This window comes from Zootermopsis nevadensis, unplaced genomic scaffold (genome assembly GCF_977971745.1).
Source record: "Zootermopsis nevadensis isolate Lab colony 2312 unplaced genomic scaffold, Znev_1.0 Znev_ptg000030l, whole genome shotgun sequence".
Taxonomy (NCBI): domain Eukaryota; kingdom Metazoa; phylum Arthropoda; class Insecta; order Blattodea; family Termopsidae; genus Zootermopsis; species Zootermopsis nevadensis.
The window spans coordinates 21,022,661-21,046,210 of NW_028259162.1; the positions used below are offsets into that span (position 1 = coordinate 21,022,661).

A 23,550-nucleotide genomic window follows, 5' to 3' on the forward strand; every position below is an offset into this window, starting at 1 on the left:
CTCGCAAATACTTCAAGAACGTAGCCACAATCTTGCTCCAAACTGGGCTACATCCCCATAACTTAACAAACCTAACCCTTTCCCAGTATTTTCTTGCTTCCACGGACCAAGTCCCTCACATTTGCTGTGCCAAGGCCTTTGCCCTCCTGAGACATAATCTCTCATGCATCCCCAGGCTTTCAGAATCCATTGCTTTACCTTTTCTGGGGGACTGCACATCTCAAGATTGAGCTTGCCACCTCTGGGACTCTTTGTCACTCCAACATCCATCCTCAGTAGGACCAACCCTCCAGTTCTTCCTGGTCCAGGGGTTTTACCCCACAAGCTTCCTTTCCCATACCCAACCTGACTTACTGTTTCTCATGGCAATTACCATTCCATGTGGACTTGTAAATGTATTCCAAAGTTTAGGATGAAAATATGGAATCACAGTCCAGAAGACCTCCATGGAGAGATTCCTGACATTCTAAATTCCAACCCACATGTAATCCCCCCCCCCCTCCCAAAAAAAGTCCAAGGGCCTGGGCAACATTTCATAACACCATGTCATCGCAGTTAGTTGTTAATCCTACTTCAACCCCAAAGCCTGGGGACTAACCCCCTCCCAGCTCTCTTGAGACTTCTTTTTTCTAGAATTTGCAGCCTCCTACATAGAAAGCCAGAGGACAAGCCATGTCACGATGATGAACTTTATAATGTACCAATGTGTAACTTATCTTGAATAAATTCCATAGAGGTATTTTAACCAAAATTAGCCTAACCTAGCTTAATGTTTCACTCTGGGTGCCAGTCAACAAATTCAGTAGCCATATGCCATCTAAAAACACAAATATCGTTATTGCACAGTAGAACAGGAATGCAATGTTGAATTTTGAATGTACCATTTTCATGTCAATCTGTTTCAGTAAGAATGATGTATCTGAGCTGTCAGACCTGCATAAATGAAGTATGGAAGTGGACCTTCTTTGCAATATAATAAAAGTGCAACCTTTTTCCACCCCAGTTAAATCGGAACTGCCTGATGCTGGGACTTCAATATTTATAATCTTGAGAGTCCTTTATATGGTAATAAGTACAAAGTTTCATACTTGTATCTGTTAACAGCAATGAGATATGTATCATAAATCTCAATCTTTTGCTAGCTTACAAAAACTGTGAAATGTAAGTTTTGACCTAAAATAGTGGGTCAAAAACAGCAATAAGGCAAATATGCCCCAAAAGTATGTACCTTGCACATCTACAATTCGATGTAAAAGCATGTTGATGCAACTAATGATTATAGAATGATTGCAGTCTAAACTTTGTGAAAAATCATATAGTGGATGTTTCCATGGAAAAGGTTATTAGGAAATAAGTGTACTTTCAAAGCTAATTCACGGAAGATTCTCAAAATGCATAAGCCAACTTTGAAGGGACTAAACTTCCTGCATTTGAACTAGTATAGAATTTACTGATACTGATTGTTAACAGATTTTTCTAAAATTTGATGAACTGAGGTGATACGCTCATACATTATTATTGTACTTTCCATATACCCATGTCTCCCAAAAGAAAGGTATGCGATGACAGCAACGTAAATGGAAATGTGAGAGCTGTAAAGAGAGAAAATAATAATACATAATTCATTAAAGGGTACATACATATATTTACCATAGTCTATGACATTCTTGATCAGCTCAGGGAGGGAATCATTCACAAATAACAGTAAAATGTTTCCTTATAGTAACCATGGAAACAGATTTACAGACAAGCCAATGCATGGGTTCCAAGGAAATGCAATCTGTTTCAGCTCTTAACCTTTATTGGGTAGTATCTCTTATCTGTAAAATATACACAGGCCTATATCACACAAAAAATAACAAGTATAATATTACAAACAAAATCTCAGTTACCCATTAGTTTCAGCATGTGGCAGTATATATAGTAAGTGGTAACACAAATCACAATAATAAACATTTTTACAATTTCATGTCTTTTATTATTAAAAAAAAAGTGGGACACATTGGTTAGGTCTAATATGACTTGATCACATATCTGAATCATTAAATATGATAAATGCAAAGTTACTCACTGGCGAAATGATTATCACATGTAACAGAAAACTGACAAGAAGAGTGACCCTTCCCCCCCCCCCTCCCAACTGACCAGATATGGAAATTGCATCATTATTCACCAAATCTCATAGCAGAGGGAATTTTCATTGGGTGAGGTGAATGGAAACAGAACGTCTCCAAACAGGTGTGTGGAAATGGTTGAATTAAATGCTGCACAGAACTACTTGCCTTCATTTGTTCACATCATCGAAACTCAAAATACTGTTAATCTCACGCAAGTGACTCCCACTGAACAGCTGCAACTTAATACCAAATTGTGATGTAAGTAGAAGGAAGACAAATAAATAAAGAAAATGAGGAACTTCTGCTTTGAGATATACAGCAGCAACTCTTCAGAAGCAATGTGCAAGTTTGTACTCTCAATGGACGACTAGACTGTAGCTATCAGGTGGCTTAAAATAACCAGTTCTAGGTAGTATGTCTCTAAAACATCAGCTTTTCTCCATGTCAGAAAGAAGTGCTCAAATATGCATTGTAGCCTTTAACCATTCATGAGACAGATATGAGCAACAAGAAAACCACTTTGAATGGAATTATTTTTACTTGAGAATAAATTAGAAGCACAAGAAACGGTTCTGCACAAAATATGGTAATTCATGGTAGAACTTGGATACTTTCCTGTCATGCTTTTTAGTTCAACATAAAGAAACCATATGGTACTCATTTCCTGTACAGGCGGAGAACGCTATGAAAATTGTGTTCAACAGAAGGGTCATCAATGTACAATTTACACAAACATCGTTTGTAATATATCAGATTTGAGGTTCTCACAGCAATAAAGTGTGGGTTGCTGTCTTCTGGATTGCGATGTTGTGTATACTGTACTTGATTACCACCTACTAGACTACACAGCAACACAATATCATTTGGCAGATATCACATACATACCTGCTTGGGAAGGGTTAAAACGATGGTTGTAAAAACAAGATAAAAGTGGTAATACATGTACACTACCATCTCAAAGAAACGGAACATGGAAACAGTAAAGTTACTTTACAATCACCCTGTATGAAAAAAGAAACAATCTTTATGGGAATGACCAGAAAGCTGGTCCATCCAATATCAGGAACTATGAAATCAGTCTAGTAGCTTCCTGTAAGGCCAAGCTATAACTAAAATAATCAGACTTCAGATAAATGAAACATAAGCCCTGAACATTTTGCTACCTACATGAAACTTGCACATCACTTGAACGGTGCAGCCTGACTGGCTCGAGAGATGCTGCAAAACCGCTTGGAATGCGATTAGCACCTCAGTGCCGCAATTTTCTGTTGAGTGAATATGATACATTACGTAGCCCTTCGCTCTTAGCAAAATCTATTTCGGCATATGTGAAGGCTGATTCCCCTGTTCCCTGGTTAACAGGGTTGGGGCTAGGTGAGGAGGTAGAGGACTCAGTGAGAGATCCTTGTGCCTTAATGCTATGGGGACTGCGTGAACCATCTTCTCCTTCTGATCCACTAGGAGCAAGGTCTAATGAGGCATAGTGGAGTTCACGTTCACTGCTCACAGATGGGGGGCGGGAAGAAGTCGGTGAGCCAACAGAAACTGATGACGCTGGACCTGCAACCACTGACTCCACACTCGAATTGGAAAGCTGTCTAGAGATGGCACCCTCAGCAGACCCCAGGCTGGAGCCAGATGGCTGCCTGGAGATCTTGCCAATGTTACTGGCATCTGCAGGCCTTGTACTGGAGCCAGAAGGCTGCCAGGCTATTGTCCCCACCTTGCCAACTTTGTTGTCAGATGCAGTGACATTCTGCCGACCAAATTGGACTGCTTCCTTGTTTGGTGCAACAGTGGAGCTGGTGACCAACTTTGGTGTACTGACTGTCTCACTGAGGCAAAACATGGCAGTGCTTTGTGGTTTCCAAGAATCTGGAATGGGTGTAAGGTCCATGCTATCAGTCTTCAAATTCATGACCCTTGCAGGGACAGAAATCTTGCGTGATGGCACAGGCCGCATCACGGCATACACTGGCTCTTCTTTTGATCGATGGAGAGGGCTATAGTTCACATAGTTGTGGATTCTGGGTGATTCGACCTTGTTCAAGTCATTTAATGACTCTACATTAACAGGTGTAGGTTGCTCGGATGATGAGCTGCTGGAATCTGGAGTTGTGGTGGTTGACTCTGGAGAGTATGGATCTCCCGGATAGGATAGCCGCACTGTGCCACTAGTGGCATCTACCAGGCATTTTCGTGAGAGCTCATAGTTTATATCTGTACCAGGAGCTGTTGCCAAGGGTGGCAGCTGTGACTTGTTTTGCTGCTGTCCTGGGAAAGGTTTCATTGGTGATCCTGGGCTGTTAAGACTGAATGGGAATATCGTCACAGAGGAACCTGTTGGAGTGGTCAGGCCAGTGTTCTCTATACTGTCTCGTCGATTAGCCTTGTGATTGTGAGTGCGCCTCAGGGTGGAACTGGGACTTGAGCTTGGAGAGATGCCAGATGTGTGGCCCAAAGGAAGGAAGGCAGGAGGTGGGACTTTTGGTGGCGTACCACTGGAGTGCTTGCGACCTATCAAGCCAGACAGTGAGTAAACAGGACTGGTGGATGAAGATTGTGACTTGCCAGTGACTGTCCCAGCCTCCAATTCCCGAGCCTGAATGGCAATTGGCTGGGAACTATACCGACCCTTTCGTTTATCTTTCCTCTTACTGTTCCCACGTCCTTCAAATGAGAGGTTCATGTAATCTTCACTGTTTGACCTGTAAGTCTCCAGTGATGAGCGGTGAGAAGGCTTCGATCCACCTGTCCATGCCATTTCCACATAACCTTCTGGAGGTTTCTTTGGCTGTGGAGTGTCCACTGGTGCAGTGCGTGCAACAGTAGATACTCCCATACTACTCTCAACACTGCTTGGTTTGGCCATATCCATGTACTCCTCCTGTATGGGTGATGTTGGCTTCCGGTTCTGGCATCCCGAGGACACTGGGAAACTGTGGTGGTACAACTCACTTTTCATCTCCATGTAGGGAGAGAGACTGCTTGTGTTCTGTGTACCATCAGATAAACCATCACTTGTAGGCTGACTACTTAAGACTTTGATTTCTGGGAATGGTGGGTCTACTGTGGATGTCTTCCGCTGCACCACAGAAGATTTTGCAGGTGGTGATGATCCAGGCCGCATCTCCATATATGGCCCAACATTCTTAGGAGACATGGAGGATGAACCAATGAGTTTGACTGGAGTGGGTACTGGTGGACTCTGAGCATGATAATCAACATTGGTCTTTGAAGAGATTGTGGGGATAACTGATTTAGGAGGGGATGCAGCCACCATATTTCCTGACTTTGTATCAGCCTGCTTAGAGGCTGTGGAACGTGAGGACATATCAACATAGCCATTGATGACAGATGTCCGGTCTTCCAATTTATTGCCACCAGGATTTGCCTTGGGTTTGATTCGTGAATTGCGTGTGAAGTCCATCTCCATTAGGTCATCCATTGGCTCCACAGATGAGTGGCTACTGCCATGCAGGTGGTGACGCAATGTGCCACCTCCTGACCACGAGTTGCAGAGCAGTGGGGCAGACAGAGACTTCTTGCCTCCTGCAGTGGGGGTGGGAGTCAAATGATGACCCCCTGGGTGGTGTGGTGGTGTGAGCATAGGATGTTGGCGCGTCATGTACAGATCATATGCCAGTGCCCGTGAGCTCAGCTTGTTCACTGTCCGGCTGCCCACAGAGAATGCTCGAACCCGCAACGCATCTGTCTGATTCACAATGTCCAGCCTGTAAATCCAGCAAAAGCAAATACAACATTAACACCTTTTTTACTTTCCACTTTCTCATAGACTCCAGCCATAATATTTTTCTAACTACTCATGAAGAGCACCAGAACACAAGCCAGGGCATGAAGGAGTTACCTGTTAGTTCGTTTCATTGCATCTGGACGAGAGCCAACAGAGTAAGCCCGCATCGGTCGGTCCAGCGACGATGTCTCATCCTCTTCTGATGGAGTGAAATACGAGCTAACCTTCTCCAAGTGGTATTCAGAGAACCGCATATCTGTGGATGGAGTTCCAGATGTGATGGAGCAGCTACTAGAAGGAGACATTTCTCCACGAGCATAATCTATCAACAAACAGTGCATGTTTAATATCAGACATCCCGAATTACATAATAATAAAGCCAAAACATGAGATAAAAATGTATTACTCCTGTACAAGTGTAAGAGAAGTGTGTGTGTGGAGACTATTATGCATTCTTAGATATCGTATCATACAAACCGAGATTCCTTCACTCTCAGCACACAACTCGGATACAGTCTCAGTAGCTCAACAGAGCAAATTAACTACTTCTGGGCAAAAATATTCAATTTCTGGCTTACAAACATAATTTCTTTATGCAATAAGAGTAAATGTGTGTTCTGAAAAACGAAAAATAACGACATATTCCCCTGAGGACACCACAATGAGCCCTCATCTCATCTCACCTTCACCATGGTACCTCTGCCCCAGCTGCACTGGTTCCATATCCACATAGCCATCATCCATAGGTGCCATTGGCACGTAGCCATTTGGTGTCTCCTCAGCTAGACTGCTGGCATGACTGTGATTGGAAGAGCTTGGTGCATGCCGACGTGCACTCGCTTCTGACACCCCTGTCCCTGTGAACAATTGATACTTACTTAGTAGATTTATCTACAATTCAAAGCCATCAGTTGTTGTTCACTGACTCATGTACGTACATCTTAAATTTCCCAGAATTTCTCACTACGAAAGAAAACAAAGAACATCCAAGGCTCAATTCCTGAAAGAAGGGGAATCTTCTCTCCTCACCACATCCATATTGGCTTTGGAGGCCACACAAAGTGATATATATTGGGTGGTGAAGGCCTCTTTCTCCAGAAGCAAAGCAGCTAGAGCATGAAGCTGGCCACTCTTATGCTGAGATTAAGAATATGTAGAGCTATACCGCCAATCACCCATATATTCATAGTATGGTGGGTGCTTAACTGAGCACAGGAATGTTATGCTTTTAGAAGGAGGAGGAGGAGACAGAAATAAATGTGATTTAGTTGTTCCGAGTGGAAAAAAGCAATGTGGGTACTCAGCCCAGCAAGCAAAAGACTGCCTGGAGAAATGGAGCTAACACAAGTACGGTGAACTTGTATATGAGAATGACCCCCTGCCATTCTTATGCTAAAAAACACAGAGCAGGATTGGAAAAGTGTACTCTTTGGAGAAGACTCAAATTCCAAAGACATTCTTCATGCCACATCATGGGCACTGACATCAGCATGACAGCATGGAAATAGCAAATGCATAACGGCACTGATGGAATAATTTGATCTGAGGCCACTGTTGCAACAATGTCATCCAACAACTAGATGTTGGTTTCACAGGAGTTGAACTCTGCACTTAGCTATTGCTCCGATGGTCCGGTGGCCGTAGCTGGTCTGCGGCGAGCCGTTGTTGTGTCGTCCGTACCTGTGTAGTGTTCCTTGATATGCTTTTGTAAAATATTCCACTTCATTATTTGTTTTCTAAACCATATTTAGACAAATTTTAAACCATTTTGATTAAATTAATTAATTTCCTTGTTGCCACTGATTATGACCTCTTGAGGTTGAAACATGTATGGCACTAGTGTCTTTTTTATAGTGTTTAATAGTTTGTTTGTTTGATTATTTTATATTCTAATATACTACACAGTATGCAAAGTTTTAAGATTTTTATAATGATTACAAGCAAGCTAAAAATGGGGAAGTTCTGATATAAATAACTTATTCTTCACTTTCACTGAATATTTAACCGTTACCGTCCATATGCGACTCCTTACACGTGATCCAGTTGGCAGTGCATTGCACCAGTGTACCACTACACCATTAATCACATAGTTAAAGTCTGGCCAGCAGCTACATACTATGGTGGGTTTAAATCCCCTACTACAAAATAGCAAAGTTCATGAAAATCAATAAGTTTTAAAAATGGTGCATATGCATGCAGGAAAAACATACCATAAAAGCATGTAACTGATATAATCTGCAGTACTTAGTACATTACATTTTCTCTGTTTCATTAGGAACCATAACATTCAATCAGCTTGTCAGTAATTGGTCCCTGTGGAAATTTAAAGAAAAATATATTTAAGAACAATCTGCATTAATACAGAGTCTACACATAAAATATCAGGTGTCTGGACTGATATGGTGTATAAACTCTGACATGTGCACATATCACATGTGGTTACGTTTTGCCTACAAATCCTATATGCTGATTGTTCCTTCTTCAACAGATCTACCTGTATCATGCTGAATCATGGTCATGTATCCTCCCAATGGATCCAATGGTGATGAGCTGTGCAGACTGTATGCATCCTGCAACATAAAAACCATTAAGTAAGGCCCAGTTTCTTTTTATTCAGTCTTTAGACATTCTTTAAGCAAAGAAGCCCGGGCATGACGCTAAACTGCGTCCACAGACCGAGTGACCACCAGTATAAGTGGTCCCCGTCTACCAAGTGCCAACAGCCTTTTCGGAGAGTGGATGAGTGGGTGGAGGTTCAGGACACCCTCATGCCCCTAAAGGCGGATGAACCCGGATGGGTCAACGGCATAGGATTTGGAAGGCAAGGGGAATCCACCGCATCAAAGATCCTCAGGATCAGCCCAAGCTGCTGCCAATCAATCCTAGGATTGATTACAAAAGAAGAAAAAAAAGCAAAGAAGAGAAGTATTACATTCATGGCACATTCTGATCAGAATTCCTCAAACCAAAGGTAAAGAGGTTCTACCTAGACACAGAGAAGCTGTCTCTCAAAGCTATACTAGACAAATTCAAATACTGATCCTTCTCCATTTTCCAATTGGCTTCTGAAAAGTTTTCCATCAGAACTCTGTTAACAATTCTTGTTTTGATGATGCTGTTCTTCTTTGTTTTGGTACCATGAAGACTCTTCAGTTGCTACCAATATATTGGAGAAACACTGGCATCTACTAATAAGTCTACACAGTTTCTGAACCCAGAAGAGCATCATCATCCTCTCTGCCATGAAAACCTCATTTCACAATTCTTGTTTTCCTCTCCTAAAATATATATCTGACCCATCATAACCTCATTTAATTATTCTAATGTTGCAGAACACACGAACTACTCCTGCTGGTGACAGAGTACATAAACCCATAGGCCTTGGCAGTATAAAATATGAATAAAGGGAGTACAACAAAAAGAAAGCAAACAGGTCAGTAAACAAGAAAGAGTTGTAAAATAAATTTTGTAGATGACTCATATAAATGGTACAAGAGAGGGCAAATGAAAGAATACTTGATGCGAGTCAGCTTCATAGCCCTCCATCAGAACATGGACAAACCCAATCCACAGAAACAGAATTACTTCAATGACAAAAGGAGTTTCTAAACAATTATTTCATTTTCAACCAAAGTAAACTTGAAACGATTATTTTGCTACATAATCATATTTGTTTGACTCATATTCCTTTGATTTCATTATTTCACCTCTCTCCTAGCTCCAAACATTTTCATATCTTACCTGACTCGGGGAGCCTGCACTGATGCTAGTGGGTACCTGACTGGGAGACAACTTGCGGACAGGCAGCAAGAGTGACATGGATCCAGGCCATGCGATGTCATCACTGCAGTTTTCCTCAAGAATCACAGGTTCATCTGGTGTCAGGGAGTGTCCATAGCCTGCCCAACCTTCTCCGTCACCCTCTTCGATAGATACGGACGAACCTGGCGAGTCAGTTGAGCATGGACCCGATGCAGGACTGCAAAAACATGGTCGTGTTGATACATGGCTCCACCTCATGACACCCAACAAGTCAGTGCATCACTTCAAGGCACTACAATAACTCACCTGACAGGACTCCCTGCTGGCCAGCACACTGAATGCGGCCGACTGTTGCCAGAGTTAGGGAAAAGGCTATGAGAAGTGTGCAGGTGTGGCAGAGGGTGTGGACCATCGCTGATTGTTCGCGTCCGTGATGGAACACTGTCTGAACGCTCACGTCCAGAGCCTGCAATATGAAATGGAACATTCAGTGTTAGAGACTAAGCACAAACTGCCTGTGTACGTATGACGTGTTCATCTGAGCACACAGGGCAAATCCCGAACAGTGACCAATCACTCACTAGTCAGGGACAATAAAATGAGAAAGGCAGGGCATGTAGCATTCATGCAAGTCCATACAAGACTGTTTTGGAAATCTTCAATAAAACCAATTTTTGAGAAGCTGTGAAGATGCAAAGTGGATTCAAATGGCTCTGATGTGCTCAATAATGTCATCAGGCTCTGAAATAGAGAGAACTCTCTTATCATACCCCTGGGACCCACCAATGGGTATCAAGAGACACTATAAAATGATGATAGGTACAATGCTGCTATTCCTTGAAGGAAAGGAATTCCTCATTCTGATTCATATAAATTTTTAAAAAGCAACTAAACACAAATTCCAAAATCCTTTCAGTTACTATATAGCAGATTACAGGAACTTTCTTCCTATATTACTTACAGTACAACCAATTCAAACTTGAAAGAATTTTGTTCAAAAACACATTCACCTTAGAGTACAACATAACCAATACAAAATTAGGCAATTTTGATCATGTACCTTATTGTACACAAATAAAATTCTGCCAACATACAAAGTGGCCTGCATGAGACTGCACTTTTTGACACTTACCCTTCACTTCTTTCACTGTGAGTACTGCTAAGTGGTTCTTTTCACAGGCAGAGAAGAATTTTCAATGTGAACCTCACACTTACGGTTAAGATTATGTGATGTGTTACCATGAGAAAACAATATAAACTATGACAAGCTGGAAAAGTACTAGGCCAGTATCTCACCAGTTTGTATTACAATGCCAAAAGAAGAAACCTATATAGTACAGAGATACACAAAACAGTTCACAGAAAACCAACTCACCAGCACTGTACATGCTGTTAATTTAAACACACCAACCAATCCTCAGGCAAAGACCCATGTGGGTTAGTGACACAATATATGAAACACACACAGAAATGCCAAGCCACAGATGATAAGCAGTGGGTTAATGATATACCGCTTGTATTGTTAACAGAAACACATCAAATCTTGGGTGAAGAGCATCAATGTTGGTGACATAATGCATGTAATGTATTAAGAAACATACCAATTCTCAGGCAGGGACTGTCTCGGAATGTTACGATGTATATACTGATAACAGAAACATGCCAATCCTCAAGATGGGTAGCATTTATGTTAATGATATACTCCATGTACCCTTACCAGAAACATGCTAATCTTCAGGCAGTTATCATGTGGGTTAGGACACATGACTCTTGAGTTTCAGAGAGAGGGAGCATGATACATACTGTGCACATTAATGCTTCCTGAAGTTCTCTTGTTTGTTCGACCTGTGCTCCCTCTCCTAGATTCCCAAGGGGTACGGGGTCCTGGCTCAGATAGGGGGAAGGAGTAGGTACGTTGGTGGGTACCTGCACCCCCACTTCCCACACAGGAAAGGGCTGTAACACAGCCAACACATGGTATACAGCTCATGTGGTACATAAGTCTAGAAATGGTTTTTAGAATATATGCTACATGTTTCCATGAATAATTTCTAGTGGAATAAAATAAACACAGGAAATCAAAACAAAAAATGTGGTTCTTCGGTCTTCATAAGCCTTAGTGATTAACACAGCTCAAATTTTGTAAAAAGTGGCATAAGATCTGTAAAGAAGACAATATCCTCACAATCAGCGAAGCGACACATCCTATATTCAGATACGTGTAAACAAATCTAGAATAAAGTTGTGAAGAACCAAGTCTGCTGTGCTCAGCAGACTTCATATCCATCAATTAAATAATTAATCAATCAATCAATATCCATGATGCATTAAGAAATTACTTTGCCTTCATACACATAGATTATTAAACACAATACATGCAACGCTGTATCATATATAAGATGGAAGAGAGAGAGAGAGATATGCCAAAATGACACAAATGGGGAGTGTGATCCATCTGCCCCTTTTCCACATGCACATGTACTGGAAGTTTCCTGCCAAACTTGTAGGGAATGTTCCTCAAGTCAGAACAATCAAACATGTCCTATTCCAAAGCTGAACAAAGTTGATGGAGCAACTCACTTTTTTAAGACTTCTTTGTCCTTATCTCTGTAACTGTTGGAGCGGTGGGTATGTTCAACCATTTCTACTCAAATTAACTCAAGAAACATTCCCTGCAAGTTTGGCAGGAATTGCCCAGTACATATATGACTCAATGTACTGATCACTTCTGCAAGATTCTTATTGTTTTACATGAAAGCACCACAACACCAATTTTTTCTATGCTACACGAGTGTTATCCTAGGAGCATCTTCTTCCAACACCGTCCATTTCCTGGATCCAAATTCACATACAACATTTCAAAGGCTGTTCCTATCTCTATACTTGGCTTAAAGGAGGGGTACTTTACAGCAAGAGACAAGAGCCAGCCTCTGAAACTATCATACATTTTATTTTATCATGGACAATGTCCTACAAAATAATCCTATGACAATACTCTATCACTGTCACAAACCTCTACTACCACACCACATTAAACTTATACTCCGACTATAGACACATTACTCAGTAACCACTGGCAATGAAAATCTATAGTCTGTACTGCAATGTGACCATTTTCGTCGTAACTGTAACCTCTCTTCCACTTTATGAAGGGGAAGTACCTGACACAGAATGTCTCCTCTGGGATGGATGTACCAGCTGTGTCGGATGATGTGGGGTCACAATGCGGTGGTTGTGGTGGTGATGGTGGTGGCAACTACTAGCAGCAGACAACACTGAAACCAACAACCAGCACTAGCACAACACACAGCACGCACAATGCAAGCACACCCCATTCAACAATAAATGGCCACCATCCTGCACCAATACATGCACTTCATAGTTACTGGAAGCTGCCAAGAAAAGGAATAAAATTCCCTCAATGAATGATGAAGATAACACAGGCTAAAGACCTGAACATTTTAACATTTTGAGAGCTCAATGAAGGAATAATCTAAAAGATTCCACTTCTCAGGTTTGGACAAAGCCCAAATCTTGTTAATTTACAGATATTAAAAATACAAGAAATGTTATGCACAGCCACCAAAATGGAAACAGTTTAAGGAAGAAAGATAACAGACAGCATGTTCCAGGTGAATGAACACATTCTTTAAAGAGATAAACAGTGCCATAATGGAATAAAGATACAACCCACAACATACACTTAGACAGGTTGATTCTTAATTAGATGATACAAATATAAGGATCATGTTCTACTCTTAAAGAAAAGTCAAAAAGTTTATACAAACATGCTGGCAATACTGTACTGCAAAAAAAGCATCAGAATGCAAAATGTTAATAAATGTGTTTACACAATTACTTTACTGATAAATTAATTCTGTAATAAGCTGGCTAAGGAGGTCTGGATTTTATGAAATGAATGACGAGACATCCAACACCTTTCTCAAGCTCTTTATGCATTCTTTGTATGACGTCTATGAAATAAATGCACGATTCAAGTCGAGAACCACTGCATGAACTTGGAATGGACTTGGGGACTACCCTAAAATCATACTTTGGAATTTCCTACATTTGGTAATCCCAACAAAGTGGGTGAACAAACTTGTAAGGTAAGACAACACTAGCACCACTTGCAATTGCATCACACAATGATGCACAGATGCATGGTTTTTGATTTTCAGAAAATATAAAAATTGGAAAAGTAATTCTTTTAAACGTGTAAAATAACAACACGACTGCAGCAAACAAAAAAAAATCAGACATGACGAGGATTTGATCCTGACCCCATGTGTATGAGAACAGTATGGTATCAAGAAGTTCATGCGCCTTATGACATAGCAGTACTGATTTGTTACTTACAGAAAGCATTTTCATCACACGAATTGTACAGTTGGGAACTAAAGTTTTCTACATAAGATAACTAATGTAATCTTTTATTAATACCGTAATTCAGAATTTGTGAAGAATGTATGTGTGTATTCCAATACGAAATACACCTTTCCAGTGGTGTTAGATATTTGTTTGAGTTTGACATGTTGTGGGAAAACAAATGAAATGTTAGTAAGCAAACAGAAAGTTAAAGTGAGCGATAAATTACAGATGAATCACTTACAATCTAAGGAGCCCTCAGAAGCATTTCAGACACCAATACGTCTCATCTTCCACGAAAATAAAGTTTCTATATCATGAGATAATGGGACAAAACAGCCCTGAATGGCAACTCAGAAACATTTCACAGGAAATACACACATTTCAGCCTTTACAGGTTAAACATACAAACACACTGCAACAAGCATTATACTCATATACTTAATATCTTAATTTGCAGAAGTGATACATTTACAGAATAACACATACATCCATACAAATGAAAATGCTCAAGAATTCTCTTCCTTCAACAGAACAGACTTCTTCTGACATTAAAATGGCAACATAACAATTCAGTACACTATACTGGGTAACCATCCCACTGACAGATGGCACCATGAATAATTCATATGATCAAAAACAGAATGCAGCATATGCTGTGAAGTTATCAGCCTTCCATGCATGTGACATCAGATGGTTCACATGACCACCAACAGACAGCAGCATGAATAATTCCTATGATCACAGATAGATGACACCACTGATAATACCACCTTTCATTTCTGAAGATCATGCATGCCTGAGTAGGCATAAGATTAATTCTGAATGAGGCCAGGGGCATCCATGGCAAAGGCAAAGATGTTTCTATGCATAAGTACAATGTCATGATTAGAACTAGCATAGATGTAAAGCTTGAAACATTTTAAACCTGGGACTAGACAGACAAGTTCTGGCCACATTGCTCTCAGGGCTAAAAGAGTTTGTAAGGAACAGTGGACTCCTGACATAATAATGGTAAAGACAATAATATCAGCATATAAAAGCCAGTAACTCTACAGGTCAAACTACCACAGCAACATGCAGCTATATGAAAAAGTCATTTGCATTCAAAGTGCAACACCTCAAACAATCGTATGTGCATTTAGAAAATCCCTAGTTGTGACCTACTTAATTACATTAGCAATAGCATCACAATGTGCAGAAGTTGGACCACTGCCTTAGTAACATCTTCACTCCCCAACTTAAACAACACAATTACCCAATGCCAATCGGACACACGTTATGTGAAAGCAATGCCTTCTAATTCTGTCAAAAACTATACTGTAATTCAAAAGTCTACACCTTGCATCACCCACAACGTTCAGTGTTTCCCACTTTTACATGTGCATATCTACGTCCATGTGTGTCAAACTAAAGCTGACAACCCAATATTCCTGATGGCATCACTGCTCAAGAGTTCCCTGGCATGAAGTCAAGCAACAAGATTTCTAAATTAACTGATTACCATTGAAAAACCAGCCTTATATACATAGCCTTATGTCCATAAATAATCCTCACAATATTTTATCTTGCATTACTCCGAGAATATCTAAATGACATATATACCAGTCAAAATGATCAACCAGAAATTTCAATTTGGCCCCTAGTTTGCAGCCTGCCACACATTCTGGCCACTAGGTACAGCTACATGCTGCATTCACGTGCGTTTAGGTGTTACACGTCCTGTCTCACACAGAAGCTGCTCCAGTCATCGAAACCCATTAGCGTCTGGATGATGTCAACCAGGATAATGTAACACACATTCCCATGCAGCAGTATTAGCTTGACCACTACAAGCACCAAGGGTTATGAAAACGTCACAGTATTCGTCGTGTGCGTATTCCATGATCATCTGGTCAAAAATGAGCCCTGCTCTACACTGTGTCTTGAGTACACTTAGCAATGCGCGTTAAGCATCATCATGACAAATAACACTGCCAAGAAGTGTTCCCACATTTGACAATGATGTATATCTTGAAACTGTCTCTCAGAACATATGTCGTAAAACATTTTCAACTTGCGTTTTTAACAAAGAATCACAATACGTAGAACTTGCGCAAGAATTTCATTTCACTATCTAAACACATATAAGCAAATTCTGGTCATTCCTCACACCGGCCCTCATGATGGAGACAGAGCTAAGTCTCTGAATACTGGCTTTTAACTCAACAAGAACATGGCTCATCACCTGAGAGGATTTTATAACATTCATGAAAGTTTTAAATCTTACTTCATGATACTGTTAAAAGTGTAAATGATGGACCAAATTTTGGACTCTTCTGATTTAGAAAATTGAAACTTTCCGAGTTGATCTTTCCAAATGGTATACATTTCAACTGTACCTTAAACTTTCTCCAAGCAATAAAAGATTAAAACCATAAAGATCCCTTATAGCTACCCAGTAGTCACTTGTTGGTCCAGTTTTCAAATTCCACATGTGTTTCCTAAACAATTCAGTGTTAAACATAAAAGATGCTGCAATGTGAAAAAATCCACATCCTTTGTGGCATCGATACATTGCTATTTGAGAGATTGAAATTCTAACACTTGCTTCATGGTCAACTTCTCCTCTGTGGTGAAGCTAGCAAAGTGGTTCTTGTTCTTGTGACAGCAAGAAATCTCTGGGGTTCTTGTATGAACATTCAGAACATATTAACATAGGTGTGCAGAACAAAGAAACAGAACTCATGGATATATTGTGACATCTGAAATGCATGTTTTAAGCCTCTTATAACATGTATTAGCTATAAAAGGCATGGTTCAAGTACTACGTAACAGTTAACATGTGACCATGACATGCAAGCAGCATGCTCTAAAACAAAGGCACTGTACCCTGATGAGGCTGACCATGAGAGTCCACCTCGTTGGTAGGCATTGCGCGGGTGGTGCTACTGGTGAGGAGTACAGCTTCTGTAACAACCACAAAAGCCATCGGCAAGCTAAGCTAATAAACACTACAGCACACAAATAGAATGGCTTTTCTTTACCAGCACATAGTTACAGAAGCTGTTAAAGGCAGCTTCTCTAGAGTAACACAGGGGCTAGAGATATGTCAAATTGCACAGAATTCAAGCAGCAAATCTAACTGTACTACAGATATTCATTAGACTGTAGATAATGCAAGTGACTTCAACACTGTAAAACTATGCTACAGAAATATGTCATACACAACATAAAGCGTGTGACCCTACTATCCGCATGCAGAATTCATAAGAATAGACACAAACAAATACAAAGTGAAAGAACTAGTTTTTGAGCAACTTACACATGGTGAACTGACTGGAAAGCAACGTGCTATTCTGTCCCATTTATAATCACAAATAACGAGTGTATCGATCCAAGCTCATCTTGTGAATATCACATCTATGATATCTAATTACAGGGCATGTGCACAGAGCGGAGAAGAAACTGCTTATCGTTGCCCTCTTCACAGAGCATGTTATATTCTGTATTTTCATCATACCATACGTACAAAACTGTCACAATTCTACTTTGAAAACATTTATGTAAAACTCTTTTACCTTTCTTAAAGTACACTGGAAACATGTTTAAATGACAAAAACTACTATCAAAATGCATCTCCTTTTGAAAACAAATAATGACTGCAGTTGACAATGCATTATCGAAAATAGCATCCAATCCATACTAAACAATGTATGTGAATATAAACTACTGATCAAGCAGAAACAATGTTTCACTGTACACCTTACACAGTCCAATAACACAAAAAATAGAATATGTGTTGGCAGGAAACCATATCAGTAACCTCACGTTGTTCACGAATAAGTAAATGTTTCTACAAGAAAATAAATTACCTTTAACAGAACTGTTGCCCACATGTGTCTGGCGCCTCTGCAACATGGCGATGGGTTTCGAGACTTCGTTGGTGGATGAAGAGCGGGGACGTGGCACTTGCTCCTCCTTGGAACTGTTGTTACTCATAGCACTGAAACATATAACAATATCAACTAAAAAAAACTCATTATAAAAACTTTCCTTATATGCCAAAAGTGTGACGACAGAGTTCCAAGAAGTTTAATCACATTATCACTTACTGAAGGATGGCAGCATGCATGTTGTCAGCAATGTTTGTGTCCTCAGTCTGCATCCAGAGCTCTCCCTCACCTGTGCATGAGGAACGCCCCACCTCCATGTAGAAGAAGCAGTCAGAGCGTCCACAGCGCCGGATGCTCACAAGCTACAACACACATGATGAGTAACAGATACAGCAGAACAAAATATAGTAAATGAGATAACAGAGAAACAAAACATAACGAAAGAAAGAAAGGAGGAATGTAAGAAAGACTGTGGTTAACAGACAACTTACCGAGAACTCATAAGTCTCGGCCCTCTCCTCCTGGCTCAGCTTAACGAGAGACAGACTTCTGTCAGTCAGACACAACAGGTGGCGACCCAGAATATTACGAGTGTTGCCAAGGCCTTTATTCAGCACTGTCACCTGCCACACATGTTCTGCAACAAATGTATCATAAGACAATGCACAACTACACAAGCAAACACATTGCTGACATAACAACAAAACTCACCAAATGTGGGTTTTGGCTCCTCTCCATCTACAATGTCCTCCCCATACTGAAGGGAGAGAAGAGCCTTCAACCAATCTTCCAGCTCCTCCTCAGAGTCCAGCACAAGCCCAAAGCAGTCATCCTTCGTGTAGAGGGCAATCACATACTTGTGTTTCGTGTCCTGACGGCGGTTGATGTTAAAGCACGTTTTCAGGGAGATGGCCCTGCACAGGTTACAAACATATGCCTTAGTGTCATTCTTTGTCTGCTGAGACTGTAACTTTGTAAACTATAAATACCTTCTGGGGGAGTGATTCTTCTTCCACTTCTTCTCATCCTCATAGTATTCAAGCCGTGCTGAAGCCTCAGACGAATCTCCACGCAGAATAAAGAAACGCTTCTTCATAGTCTGCAACACAACATCCCACATGACGCATATAAATACTCATTTGAAAGAGTTGGCCCAACACAGAATACAGCCATCTTCAGACCAACTGCAGTAAAACTTCAAACCCTAATTACAGACCTTGAGTTTACGAAGATACCCCATCTTGACAATTTCACCACCCCGTCCATCATAGCAATGTCCACCAGCATCGCAGACAGAAGTTTTCATTAAAGACATGTTGGAACTAGGTCAGTTACCACATGGGACTCAGCACAAGAAATCTGCAAGCTGCAGACACACAAAAATTAAGTAGCGACACAGCACTTAACAATCTGGTCAAGTTAACATTCTAGCATGCACATACACAAATAATCAAGTAAAGTTTCACCAATATGGAATTCAAAAACATTCTGTTCATGACGGTAAAAAACAGCAATCACTCGTTAAGCTTTAGCACCAGAACAAAACTACATAAAAATGCTGAAATGTCAATACCAAAATCAGCTGGACTAACAAGCTGAAGAAACACAACATAACGACGACTAAAGATACACATGACCCTCTTTCTCAAATTGCTCCCACCTCTCCTATTAAAACTATACGTGTCTGTTTGCATCCCCAAGACCTTGATCTGCAATGTCATTCACATCAGACACATAACCTCTAAAACAGGGATTCTCAACCTCTTCCAGACCGAGGGCCACATTCACGCCTGCGTATCAACTTGAATGCCACAGAATTATAAATGTGGACAATATTTTGAAACTTCATACCAAATTATTAACAGTGTTACTAACTATTATGAATAGGTTTTACATTACCTGACAATTTTCTTTAATGAAATCAGTCAAGAACGAGATATTTGACAATGCCTTTGCTTGAATAATCTTTCAATATCAAGTACAATTTCTGATGCTGTGATTAGCATGCATTCCTCAAAGTGTTCACCAGTAAAACGTATCCTACTTCCTGACTTGCCATTTATCATTAAGCTTAAAAATTGCTCACAGCAATAGTTACTGCCAAATACTGACAGTATTAACAAGATTTTTTTTCCTAATATCAGATAAGTATGAAGACTGCAAGTTGCAAACCCCTGCTCTAAATACTGAAATATACATATCATACATTTTCTTGGCAAAAATTAGGTAGAAACAGAACACAACAGAATAGAATAGAGCGGAATGAAACAGAATGAACAGAACAGAATTTATTTACATTCCACGGATCCTTTGTATTACAAGTCAGGGATGTGGAACACGCCACAATACAAATATCAAGACTTGGCAAAAAATATACAAATTAATACATTGTTGCACAGCTGTTTATATAAATATTTACAATATTTGAGAATTTTCAAATTAAGAAAACTGTTCTACAGAGAAGAAATGGGATAAAAGAGGATCTTTCAACACTGGACTAAATACTTTGTAAATGTCTAATGCTAGATGGCTAAGTAACCTAACCCTTTCATAGTAAGCACCTTTCTGATAACTAGTATGGTTAGAATTCAGCATATGGAGTCATACTTATCACTTGTGTTTATAACATGTATGTCAGAATTTGTTTGAAACAACAGTAATCAGAGTAATAATTCACTTACAGAGAGAAATATATTGCATTTCTTAAATAATTTTTAGATTAACTTATAAAATAGTTTCATACAATACACGTGAGTGCACTAACAGTGAATAATAATTCATAAATTTTATTTGAAAGACCTCTAATGCTACAATGGTTCAGAATTTTAAGTTTAGAATTGACTTATGATAATTTTAATATCTTTCAGGTACTGAGTTCTCCATTTGGTCATTATCACAGAAACAGCCTTGATCATTCACCAACATTCACAGGAACCTGGCTTATACCTAATCTGTCAGCAGAGAGTTGTACAGCTTCCCTTTATATCACCAAGATTAAAATATAATCCATATCTAGTGTGATTATAAACCCCCCTCCCCAAGGATGATACGTCAATCAATCAAATTATAGACTTTTCAGCAGTCAGACTTGCACAATAAAGCTAATATTCACAATCCTAACCCACCTGCTCATATTATGCCTGTTATGCCAAAACGCCAACAAATCCAACATTAGAGTGACAGTTGTCTCTGGCAACGTTGTCCATGTCCTTTTCAGTTTGGTTAATTGAAATACATTTAGTGGCTACTTACCGCCTGTTCTGTGACTACAATTACATCTTCTTTAGTGAAATTTTTACTTAATGGTCTAAGATACTCTTACAACATTGAAAAGTACAGCACTGGGTTTCATATCTGATGGTTCAGTGAAGGTGTTCACACAATCCTCTATCATGGCTACTGCATAGAAGCAGAGCATTCTTTTATTTCTCATCACTAAGTATAGGTTTTGCATCCTCTCTATGCATGACCTGAACAACTTTTGAAGGCTACAGCATAGCCAGAGCCTCAAATTATTTGCTAAGGCTTACAATGAATTTCAGATCCTTGATGGAGTACAGACTTTTGATTCTGCATTGGATTTGGTTTTAACATCTGCCAAAAAAAAGCAGAGAAATGGTTACATTTATTACTAGACATGTGATTATATTTCAAACTAGCAATCTGGCTTGGAACCAAACCCAGTTTCCTCCGCAGATCGACAATACCTTCCCATTCCCTGAATAAACGGTACACAATGCCATGGCTTACTTATGGCAATGGCACATAACCAATGACACCATCATTCATGGCCATCATATAATATACCCCAACTACCTTCCCATGGCAAAAACCACATTTTCTGGATACCTCATTTCATTTACCTACCATATCTTAAGCTTTGACAATATTATGTAATGTATAACATCTAAAAAGATTTATACTTGTACCCACTGTTACACACAATATTTACTTTGTCATGCCTCACTTTCAACTACATTCACTTACAATAGCTTATACATATTTTATAGGATTCAAAAAAGTTCTATTCCACTACAGTTCACTTAAATTTACTTATAATACCTTATAATATAGACGCATAGGATTAAGGTATGATCACGTCATCACACCATAACTCACACTTCCTATGATTGATATATAATTCACCACTTTACAATTTCTTATGCATGAGTATGAAAATGCCACTATATCAAGTGCTACAATATACAGCTTATGTTAATATACAATAACAAAAAATAAACTTACCTTTATCTTAATTTTCAATCTAAAATGAATCTCAATTATTTTGGCAAGCATGCAAGAGAATATCAGTCTGCAAATGGACTATCTGTTGATGAGATTTCAGGTTCTCACACTGGTGAATATGAAGATAATAGTCTTCTAGAGTTCTGCACCATGTAGTCTGGTAAATGATTACTGACATTTCAGAAGTGATTACTGCCGCCATCATCAAGATGCACCCTGATGATGGAGGCAGTAAGCACCTCTGAAATGTCAGTATACTTATACCAGACCTCTGGGCATAACATCTTCATACTGTTTGTTGTTAGTAAATGCAGATATTTGTATTTTATAAAAGTCATTTAAAACTATGATCCTTAATAAATAACAGATTTAAGAAGATCTAGTCAGTCCAAATTAGTTGACAAATTAATAACACTGTTATTTCATTTTTTTTCTGTATTACAGTTACAAGCACCAAGCAGAAGTAGCATAACATAAAACAGCAATGCAACTGAAATAAAAGATAATGTTGAGCATAACTAAAGAAAAATTACAAAACGTTGTATACAATCCACTACAAACGGAAAACCTGTAAAACTTTCCCTCTCAAGTAACTTGAAGTCGCAGTCCAAAACGGTTATCACGAAATTCATATTATTTGCGTGCTGAACACCCGATGCTGCGAAGTTTGTATAAAAATCCCCCAAAAGTAAAACGTTACCATGAATAGGCAGATTTATACTTACCTACGCATAAAACTTTTCTGTTTCTGCGAAGAGGCTGCAACATTGGGAAACTGACGTTTTGACATCACAGCTAATTCCTTGTTCTTCCACCGTAGTCAAGCCCTTTAATCTTTCGTCGTGCTTGATTCAGTCAATTTATATAATTGTTTTCCTTGTCGCACTGTCATCACACACGACACCTCGGTGGGAAAATAGGCTATTCTGCCAAGGGCAGGGTTTTTTTTCTGCGCAATATCCAAAACACTACTATTCGAGGTCAATGAAATGTAATTTATACTAATCGTAACAAACAAATGTATCAATGGTCCAATTTTGTCCTCTGGTGTTAATAAACGGCAAAAAACTTATGACACTAGTAACATAAGCTATAATAACACTCCACACTCAAAACGTACGCATTACCAGACGGAAAATGTGGTATGACAAAAATCAATAATTCACTATAAGAAAATATGTATTTAATTGTTCCAGTATCATCAAAATCTTAGACTCAATAACAATATCATTCTAGCAGCTGCAGACACTGGCAAACATAGCTGTCTACTGAATAAAGTCCAATTTTTATAACCACACAAATTATAGATATACGCATCAGCAACCATCTTGGAAAAGGTCATGTGTATATCTTCAGTAAGAGTTGTAAACAACTTTTACGCATGCGCCTACTACCTACGACTGGAAACGAGCGCGTTGATCACGTGATC

The 23,550-nt window shown here is 39.5% G+C and overlaps 1 protein-coding gene across 7 annotated transcripts; it reads right to left on the minus strand.

Annotated features, from left to right (window-relative positions):
• Window positions 1–1,625: 1,625 nt before the first annotated feature.
• chico (insulin receptor substrate 1 chico) lies at window positions 1,626–23,452 on the minus strand. Of its 7 annotated transcripts, none has more exons than XM_022075245.2 (16): window positions 22,847–23,452; window positions 19,093–19,242; window positions 18,866–18,975; window positions 18,588–18,790; window positions 18,368–18,513; window positions 18,096–18,238; window positions 17,856–17,986; window positions 16,888–16,950; window positions 12,795–12,908; window positions 11,437–11,589; window positions 9,940–10,099; window positions 9,613–9,850; window positions 8,366–8,441; window positions 6,555–6,728; window positions 5,986–6,193; window positions 1,626–5,851 (listed from the first exon to the last, which is right to left on the minus strand). In XM_022075245.2, exons 2-16 carry the CDS (start codon window positions 19,189–19,191, stop codon window positions 3,367–3,369), a joined length of 4,503 nt encoding a protein of 1,500 aa, XP_021930937.1. In that variant the 5' UTR covers window positions 19,192–19,242; window positions 22,847–23,452; the 3' UTR covers window positions 1,626–3,366. The 7 variants fall into 7 exon arrangements, with proteins under 7 accessions (XP_021930937.1, XP_021930936.1, XP_021930938.1 ...); XM_022075244.2 differs by having other exon boundaries at window positions 16,873–16,950; XM_022075246.2 differs by lacking the exon at window positions 12,795–12,908 and having other exon boundaries at window positions 16,873–16,950.
• Window positions 23,453–23,550: the final 98 nt, after the last annotated feature.

Coding starts and splice junctions, on each gene's coding strand:
- chico (XM_022075244.2), bottom strand. CDS start 19,191: ATGTCTTTAATGAAAACTTCTGTCTGCGATGCTGGTGGACATTGCTAT. Junction 18,791..18,865: donor AAGAATCACTCCCCCAGAAG/GTATTTATAGTT, acceptor TAACCTGTGCAG/GGCCATCTCCCTGAAAACGT. Junction 5,852..5,985: donor GCAATGAAACGAACTAACAG/GTAACTCCTTCA, acceptor CTGGATTTACAG/GCTGGACATTGTGAATCAGA.